The sequence below is a fragment of the Montipora foliosa genome, chromosome 5 (assembly GCF_036669935.1).
Source record: "Montipora foliosa isolate CH-2021 chromosome 5, ASM3666993v2, whole genome shotgun sequence".
Taxonomy (NCBI): domain Eukaryota; kingdom Metazoa; phylum Cnidaria; class Anthozoa; order Scleractinia; family Acroporidae; genus Montipora; species Montipora foliosa.
In genome coordinates, this window is record NC_090873.1 from 1,692,263 (window position 1) to 1,702,262 (window position 10,000).

General features: G+C 40.7%; 1 protein-coding gene across 4 annotated transcripts in view; it reads right to left on the reverse strand.

Annotated features, from left to right (window-relative positions):
* LOC138003334 (glutamate receptor 2-like) overlaps window positions 1-10,000 on the reverse strand; it is a 39,133-nt gene that overhangs the window by 13,855 nt on the left and 15,278 nt on the right. For all 4 annotated transcript variants that reach the window (XM_068849338.1, XM_068849339.1, XM_068849341.1 and 1 more), the window contains 6 exons: window positions 6,976-7,160; window positions 6,313-6,360; window positions 5,839-5,952; window positions 5,605-5,736; window positions 4,376-4,480; window positions 3,848-3,964 (listed from right to left, as the gene is read on the reverse strand). In XM_068849338.1, the coding sequence (XP_068705439.1) occupies window positions 3,848-3,964; window positions 4,376-4,480; window positions 5,605-5,736; window positions 5,839-5,952; window positions 6,313-6,360; window positions 6,976-7,160 (701 nt within the window). The remainder of the gene's footprint in view (window positions 1-3,847; window positions 3,965-4,375; window positions 4,481-5,604; window positions 5,737-5,838; window positions 5,953-6,312; window positions 6,361-6,975; window positions 7,161-10,000) is intronic.

Below are 10,000 nucleotides of genomic sequence, written 5' to 3' on the forward strand. Positions count from 1 at the left end.
ACAGCCCTGAATGACACAGCGAGAGCGAATTTCACTACCCGGAAGATATAGACGAGAGTGTAAACACTGAAAACATTAACAAACAAGAACAAGTTAGTAAAAAGACCGATAAACAGCAACAGTTCTTTGCTGAAGTGCATGATTTTATCGAAGAACAATGACCTGAAAACACCAAGAAAAAAACTCTGTATGACATAAATGTTTGGAAACGTTATTGAATATTGAAATATTGAAGAAATTGCCATAAGACACAAACGAAAACCGAGTGATAACGTGTGGTCTATGAATGCTCCACTTGGCAAGAATTCTATCGGAAAGATCCTGAAGATGGCGGCGAAAATAAAAGGATTGCAAGGGAATTAATGTGACAAATCACGCTGTGAGAAAGACCTCGATAGGCCGTCTTCTGGATGCAGATGTCCCTGCCAATTATGTGGCTCAGCTCAGCGGCCATATGAATCTCAAAAGTTTCACTTACGTCCAGGTTTGCACCTAATTAGATGCACGCCCAATTTTGACATCCAACACAAAGCGTACCCTTAAGTCTAGGCATTTGCTACCTATTTTCAACAATAAGGTAAGGGTAAAGGTTAGCGTTATTTTTAGCTTTGGGTAAATGCAGCAGTTAATATTTACTTTTATTATATGGTTCTGTCTCACAAGGACTGGGAACTACCAAGTTCACGAATTTGATTGGCTGAAATCGATATTGACCGCGGTCTAGATTTTCCCATCTAGACCGGCATCTAGACCGGTAATGTTTTGCGGTGAAAAGATGCAAACTAAAATGCAAAAATACTGAGTATTTTCTTCTACCAATATTTATTTATGGAAGTGCCAAACAGCATGATGACAAAAGAGAGGATGACGAGCAAACTTTGACAGAATTAAGTTCAGCTCATCGCCACTCATCGCCGTTCGCAAGCAAAATGTCAGTTAGTACAAACCAGTTACATTAAACGAATTAAATTGTTCTTGTTTGCCATATAATAAACATCTTATTAACCGAGCTTAGTCAGTCTGTATGGGAGAATCTTGACCTCGGTCGTCTGTACAGACCTCACTGCGTTCGGTCTGTACTCACGACCTCGGTCAAGATTCTCCCATACAGACCTCCTGCTCGGTTAATAAGAGCTAAAAACAGCAGCATTTGGGGGACACTTTGTGACATAAATTGTCTGTATTCTGAGACACAAGTGATGTTGAAGTTGGCGAGAAGAGCAAGGGGACACTTCATGACGCTTATTGAAATTCGCGTGCATCTAATTAGGTGCAAACCTGGACATATCTGAAAAGTTTGGATTCGTACAAATCTGCATCTTCACCTCACCAGCGCAACATGTCACTCGTACTGAGCCGCTCAGAACACACCACCAGCACCACTGCAAGCAACGAGTTTGCAATATCTACAGCATCTATATGTACAACCAAATCCAGTGCTTCAGTTTATCCTCCAGATACTACAGGTGCAGCATCAGCTAAGGGTCTGACTTCTGCCAATCGAAGGCCGTTCATTCACCTTCAATGTTGTTGATGACTCAAAGAAAGACAGAAAACCAAGAAAACGTCGCATAATTGCCAACGAGCCAGCCGAACGACGACGCGAGGCTGGCGAGGCGGCAGCATTATAGAGCCGTGCGAAAGTACTGTGCAGGTGGAAAAGATATCGAGTGTTCGAGAGACATGTTTGCAAGGTAAGATTCCTGAGATTCCAATGACGAAATGGAAAAAGAGGTCGATTGCCTTGCAACGGACCAATCGTAGCGCGCAGAGATTGTGACGTCAAGTCCGCATGGTTCTGATCGTCGATGCTCAGCAGCTTTGGCATTCATTGAGCGGAGTTGTGATCAAGTTTGAGGTAAGAAAAACGTAATTTTCACCTGCTTTTGTAAGTTTTATTTGTTTTCATTTCCAATTCTACGTGAGCTCGAGTGTACTTTAGTTAAGTGCCATTGTGGTGTATTTATCGAGCTAGCAAGCTCAACAATCGGCCAGCGAGCCAAAAGAGTACTCCGCCACCGTGCGAAACTCGGCTAGTGTGCCAAATTGGGCCAGCGTGCCAAATCTAGACAACGCCAGTGGGCATAAAGCAATCAAAGAAACCGAGAAACCTCTTTAAACTGAATGCAATGCAATGGTTTTTTTCAGGATATCTATGAGGCGTGCAATTAAAGGGAAAATCTTGGTCCTGTTGAGGTCGTGCGAGAGCCTGTATGGTCACTGATCAGAGATCCTTGTCCATCATTTCTGCAATGACTGTAGATGCTGTTTTTAGTGACAAGGTTACATCTAAAACTAGATATAGCTCTCACTAAGTGCCAACGAGAAACCATTCAGAACAAATACTAATTGGTAATTTTGAAACACAGAGTCATGTTTTGTGCGCGGCATGTTTTTGTAGTCAATTAAGTATTCAAGACAACTTCAATGTCTGAAATTATGTGAATATTTCGATCGACAGCGGAGAAATGCCAAAATGGAAAGAGGTTTTGGGTTTTAAATCATCGCGGTATTACAGTTAGATTCAATTCAGTTTAAAGAGGTTTCTCAGTTTCTTTGATTGCTTTATGCCCGCTGGCGTTGTCTGGATTTGGCACGCTGGCCGAATTTGGCACCGTGGCCGAGTACTCTTTTGGCTCGCTGGCCGATTGTTGAGCTTGCTAGCTCGATAAATATACCACAGTGGCACTTAACTAAAGTACAATCACGTAAAATTGGTAATAAAAACAAATAAAACTTACAAAAACGGGTGAAAATGACGTTTTTCTTACCTCAACTTTGTCTCAACTCCACTCGATGAATGCCAAAGCCGGTGAGCATCGTCGATCAGAACCATGCGGCCTTGACGTCACAATCTCTGCAATTTTCACTACGTCATTGGAATCTCAGGAATCTTACCTTACAAACAGACCTCTCGATCACTCGAGATTAATTCCGCCTGCACAGTACTTTCGCATGGATCTATAATGCTGCTGGCTCGTTGGCAATAACAGGTCAATATATCCATTTAATGTTTCAAAACAGAAAAGAGATTCTTAATTCACAAATGTAATAAGCGCCATGAATTTCCTAATTACTTGTATACGGGTATTGTAAATGCTATTTTGTATTTTTATTAGTTAATGTTCAAACCTTTATAGTAACTAGTCCAATATCTCCCTTTGGAGAGTAAGGCACAATAAAGAATACTATTACTATTACTATTACTATTACTATTACTATTACTATTACTATTACTATTACTATTACTATTACTATTACTATTAGAGCGGTTTTCAAATGAGTGTCGTAAAACCAAAACCAAAGGAACTACTTTGGCCAATCAAAAAGGACGGTGACAATCCAGTAAACCAATCAAAACTGGAAGTAATTACACGTAGCCGACTCAAAGCGCGGGAAAACGTGCACGCGCGAGCCACGATTGGTTTCGGTTTCACTTCTGACTGGTTGAAAAAATGGCGCGAGAACTTTGAACCAATCACTGAGTGAAGTAATCATAAATCAAAGCAATTCGCTAATTACTTTCGACACTCAATTGAAAACCCTCTACTATTACTATTACTATTACTATTACTATTAGTCAGTCATTCATTCATTCATTCTGTCAGTCAGCCAGTCAGTCAGTCAGAAAGTCAATCAGCCAGCAAGTCATTCAGTTAGTCAGCTAGCAAGTCATACAGTCAGTAAGTCAGTCTCTCACTGCTCTACATTGCCAGACAGCTAGTTAATCTATTGCTTTGAAGTAACAGTTAAAACTATTGACAGTCGAAAAATTAAAATTAACACAATGCGTTTACGGTTAATAACAGTCCCACAGTATATTATTATAGTCTTAATTCACACTCACCAATATGGCAACAGCCCTGATCTTTTTACCGGCCACCCCAATAGACGATCCTGTGTCCCCATTCGTCCGAATATCTTGATAGAGCACAGCCAGCTTAGTAGAATTCCAGTTGCCAATCTAAAAATAAGAAATGCGTGATCACCAGGTTTTTGGGGTGGAGGAAAGAAAGAATGAATGAAGGGATGAATGGATTTATTTATGCACGAAAGGACGAGTTAGCGAGTAAATGCACGAACAAACGAAGGAGGAGTGAATGAATGAATGAATGAATGAATGAATGAATACGGTAAACAAAAGCTACAAGGCTACCCGTAAAGAATACTTGCTTTCGTTGGCAGACGTAGTATTAAGCCTGAAAATCCCACGCGATAAACTAGTTAAGGAGAAAGTTATCTTTGAAGCACATTTAACGAGGCTGGATAACACGTAAAAACAAAGTCAAGAAAACAGTGTCTTTTTAACCACTTTTTCATCGCTCTGGTAACATCCAGTCTCTTACATGAGCTTTTTGGCAGAGGAATAGCTTACTTTCACAAAGGAATTGTTTCGAAGATTTAAAATTTCCAGTTCTACTGCAGTTCTTTTTCCATCATCATCAAATTTGACAGGACCTGTAATACCATCTATATTGACCTGTTGAAAGTGAGATGAAAGCGAAATATTACAAGAAATGCTGATATTACACGTCTTAAAGCAAATCGAACCTTGGTTTTTGATGAGGCAAATCTTTCAAAGAGATGATTCAAATTCAATTGAAAATTATTTTATTGTTCCCAGTTTCAATAATATTCACACACACAGATTATAGTCTAATAGAAAATAGGAGAAAAAAAAAAGTATAAGAAAATTACTTCATAAGCGTACTGTTAACGCGTGGCCTTGGTGCAAGAGGTCCTGAGTTCGATTCCCGGATCTCACATCCTTATTTCGACTTCTTTCATTTCAGTGTAGCTTAAATAGCTTTAAATACCCATAAAACGGAGCACTGATGAAGAGGGGGAAGTAAAATGAGCGCACCGTCGACCTCAGGTTTGTCAATTGAGTTACTATTACGAGTTATCGACGTTTAAGGTGTCCATACCGCCTCCAGGGTTTTTATATGGTTTTGTCATCTCTATAAAGCGTAGATAAATGCCTCAAAAATAATTTTTCGATTCCGCCACTTTTTGACCCCGAAATCAAGCTTCAAAGTTATCTACCCTGTAGGCCGGATAAACACTTTATATATGGTTGCTTTACTTTACTTTATGGTGTCCAAAATAGCAGAGCTTTCTAGTTGGACACCGCCAAGGACAGATAGTGACAGCTCCAATTAGTTTAGAGCAAAGAACCAACAGTTTCAATCCATATATGAAGCTGAGTCCAGGAATCGACCCCGGGTCACACTGGTGATCTCACCACAGCACCTACCCCTCTCCCCATAGTGAATTTGTGAAAATCCTGAATTATATTATATGAAGTCCGCTGTTGAGGACGTTGACCACCTTCTTTTCAATGATTTGAATAGAATATCTCTCCTTGTATGGTTAATTATCCCCCAGAAGAGGTGGGAAACGTCTCATCAAGTGTCTAAAGATGGGTGGACGATTCATCATCCTTATCTAAAAGGAAATGGAAGCTTCGGCAACCATTTACCGTTGTCGTTACAGAAGCACTGTTTCGCCTTTTCTGTCATTTTAAGAACCTAGGCGCTGGTCCGACTATGAGTACATTAAAATCTCGCTCAAAAGCTCGACTAAGTTATCATTTCACTCTACCTTTTTCATGCACTCCAACATATCATTTCTATCTTGCAAAGAAACAGAAGATCCATTAATTGAAGAACATGGATGTGTGCTCATTGCTTGCCTAACAACTTGGATGGCATCGTAAGCGAGGCCGACTGTTTCCTGCGATGATACCAAAATAACATTATCACTTCAATGCCGAGATGTAATGTATGTTATAGGGGATCCTCAACAAAAGAAATATTCCAAATGGAAGAAACCTACCTTGTCGTTAAATCCAGGAGCAGTTCTCAATTCTGCGCTAGCTTTGTCTTCGATAAATTGAAGCTTCATCGAGAGAACGACGCTGCTTTCGCGACAGGTCAAGTTCATAGGAGCCTAAAGGGCAAAATGAAATGAAACAAAAGCAAGGTAAAGTATTGATTAATGAAGGTAATTGGGAATTAGTTTTCCAAAAAGTCAAACCTCTTACAAGCCACGTTAGCTCCCAGTTCCAGGGCTTACCTCGGTTTAAGCATCCATTCATCCCATGGCATCCCCCCCAGCATCAATTTCGTCCCCGAGGGGATTTTGTGACCCCCCCTTTCCCCCCCCCCCAATATGGCTATTGAAAGGCAGTGTGTGAAGCAAAGTTTACTTTCTGAGGAAACAATAGATGGCAAAGAGCCTGAACTCGAACTTCTACTCGACCAATAGAACAAACTTCATACACTTTCAGGAGAAAAAAAAAAAGATTACCTGTCCCTGAACGATCCATTTGAATCCAGCTTTAACATTACACTGCTTCTGTTGGCAAGTAAACAAAGACATCAAGTTTCGGCAATACGTTTTCTTATAAAACTCCGGAGATAGCTGTGGTTTTAAAATTTATGTCGGAATAGCGCACCGGTGGCTCAGTCGGTTGAGCATCGGGCTGCGCCGGAGGTCGTGAATTCGACTCTGGTCGGACCAACACTCGGGGTCTTTAAAATAACTGAGGAAAAAGTGCTGTCTTTGTAATGAAATCTGCAAATGGTTAGACTCCCTAGTCTTTTCGGATAAGGCCGATAAACCGTAGGCCCCGTCTCACAACCCTTCAATTTTCATAATCCTGCATGTGGCACGTAAAAGAACGAACACAACATTCGCAAAGAGTAGGGCATTGAGTTCGCAGTGTTGTTGTCTGTCCTCTGTAGTATGTAGTGGGAGGGTAAAAGCTCGGAGATATTAGCTACATAAAGCTACTCTAAAATGCGAGGATAAAAAAATAGGGTAATGATGATGATAGAACGTGCCACAAAGAAAAAACCTAAGTTCGTTCTTTTGAGAAATGGCCAGTTCTAACATTCTTTCTTTCAAAGTTTGACACCCTCCCCACCCATGGCGTCTTTTTCTAATAGGCTCAAATCAGTATCATTTTACCTCTTGTACGAGCGACTTCATTATTTCCGTGCTTGTGTACAGTAAAATCATATCGGGGTCGAGTTCTGCTATTTGCTGCATTATTTGCAATATCACAACTTTCTCAGGAATTTGAAGAAGCTGTACGGTGAACTTTAAACTCTGGGATATGGCGTGGAAGTACCCAGCTTCGTGTAAACGAGATTCTAAAACAAAAGGAAACAATTGCAAACGATTTTGTGAAAATTTGGTGACGCAGAGAGGAAGGGAAAGGAAAAAAGGCCGCACGAGAATCTGTGACACTATGAGAATACAATGAAAAAGGAAGGTAGGACCACACCCTATAAATAAAGATAAGAAGAGCATTCGTACACGTTACACGCAAAAAATAAGAAAGGATGCTGAGTACGGTCTATTCAAATACAGTCCTTATTATTACTGTATATTTAACATGGGTGAACACTGATTACTGGATAACCCGGTAGTGTACATTTTGGCCCCTAAGTGAATTAAAAAAAACAATACAAACGGACACAACAGAGTTAAGAATCTTAACTGGTTGGAGGCAAACCAGTTGGCTATTTATAAGCACAACCGAGGAATAGGCCATTTCCGAGTTCATGCCTGCCTCCTCTTCAAAGTGAGTCTAAGTGCGAAGTTTTTGTGATGCTAATTAGTTCTACTTTACATATGAATGAAAACTAATTTTCATAAGAAAAACTTCGCACTTAGACTCGCTTTGAAGAGGAGGCGGACATGAACTCGGAAATGGCCTATTGAGCCGGGAAACACTCATGGAACAACTCCAGCCTTCAGCTGGTGGTCAAAGCGGGACTTGAACCCGGGACCTCCGGGTCGCTCAAGTTCAGTACCCTAACCACTCAGCAACGCTGCCTCCATAAAGCGTCAAGATATAGCCCATATAACTAAAAAAAAAATTAAACAGATCAAAAATCTTCAACAGGATAAAAACAGAGAAGCGACTAAGAGGAAAGCATTGATTTTTTGGTATGAGAAAATCTAAAGATCTGATATGTGCAGAAATACACCTAGTTTGATGCATGATGATTGTGTTAAGCGTCACGAAGACTGTCCCCTTGAAAAGTTCTCCCCAACATTAAAGGGGCAGTGTCAGGCTATTTTTGGCAAACTTCAAAACACCAAAAGACGTCTTTGCATCAATGAAGACCAAAGAATAACGCTGTAGTTTTGTTGCTAATAACCATTAAAGTGTACTGAACATATTCTTTCTTGTTTGCAGCCAGGGATGGAGAGGATGTAAGTGGATTGAAACTTGAAAAAAATTGACCAATTTTTTCAAGTTTGGAGACGGTGTCTTGAGAAAATCGCCAAAAATTAATACGAGTAACTCTTTGTGCTATAAATGTATTTTATATCTTGTCAGTGGGTTGTCAGGAGTGATGTACGTGTGAGCTAATGTACTAATTTAGATTTTGACCTGAAAACATGACAGTTTCCCTTTAACATCACTCGCGTGTGGGAGTACTGACAATTAACGTGTCCCCTTGCTCAGTTCTTCTCGGCGGTAAAGATGAACAGCTACATTTTCCCTCATCTAATTCAGTTTCTACAAAATAAGTATCAAATGCTTGGACCTAAAGGGAAACTTCGTGTTGGATATCACAATAGGCCATTTCCGAGTTATTGTTTGCCTCTGGTTAAAAACGACTGGCCTATCCATAACTATTAAGAAATGAACTACAGATATCAGATTTGTAGCATTTTCATTGGCTCGTCGGACATAGGTTATCAGTTCATATACCTGCTGTACCTAATATGGTCAAGGAACGTGTCAGCAATAAAGTGAGCTGAAAGCATTTTTTTTGTAGCTCTGAGAAAACATGGCCGACAAAACCGTTCTGGGCCGGAATTGACAGACGCAGAAATCGATGTTTTAGTCGACAATACTTGGAAGAACTGGCGTTTTTAATAAAACAATTATTCTGCTCGGGCTTGCTGGCTATCAAATGATTGTAACCAACTCAGCGCTACGCGCCTCGCTTGTTGGTTAGCTATCACTTCATATCCAGCGTGCCCTCGTAGAATAATTGTTAAACAGACGAATCCATTGGTTGGGTTTCTATCCAGTGAATACGCGCTTTCAAATCCACGGTGATCCATGTCACTTGATAGTACTTCAGTTATGTTCTACGTCTCAATCGTGAGATCGCACTTGACTTATGCCAGCCAAGTGTGGGCTCCTACTCCTCTTGGCTCACTTAACTTGATGCGCACCTTGGCGGCAGTGCAACGACGAGCCACACGTTATATCCTGCGTGGCCTGGAACTTGACTGCAAACAGCGCCTTCTTATTAGAACTCAGCCTTTTTCCTCTCTCGTACTTTCTTGAGTATTTAGACCTCCCCTTTCTTTTCTGATGTATCAATGGAGAAATACATTTTTACCACAATTGCTTGCAATCTCGTAATCTGTTTGGCTAATTTGCAGTTGTCGATAAGAGTCTAGACAACGCTGTACGCGTCATGTTCGCGTCAATTTGTCACGCAATGTAATAGCCTATCAGGAACGCCCATTTTGGGAAATAAACCAATCATATTGCGAGAAAGTTATAGACAACGCTTGCTCTTTCTTCGTGTCTTGATTTTGGTCACGCTCTGAAATAAAAACTTTCTTTGGCGTTGAATATTGCGGTAAAAAACAAATCAAAAGTGGTTCAGCGTTGTCTGCACTCTTATTCATATTCGTCATCACAGAAGTCAAAATTTTTTGGGGACTCACTCGACTGCGCCTCGTGAGTCCATAACATTTTGACCACTGTGATGACGAATATCGTTGTCGATAAGAGTACAGACAACGCTGAACCACTTTCCATTTGTTAACGCGACATCTCTGATACAATCCAGTTTTCTCTCCCTTCTACACGTCGTGGATCCACCGGGCTCGACATTCGTCTCATTGGCGCATGCACCTCTACTCACTGCGAGTCGTATTTTGTTCGTGTCTGTTTTCTATGGAATGCTCTTCCTCTGGAAATCCGTTCCTCGGAGCGGACATCTCTTTTTAA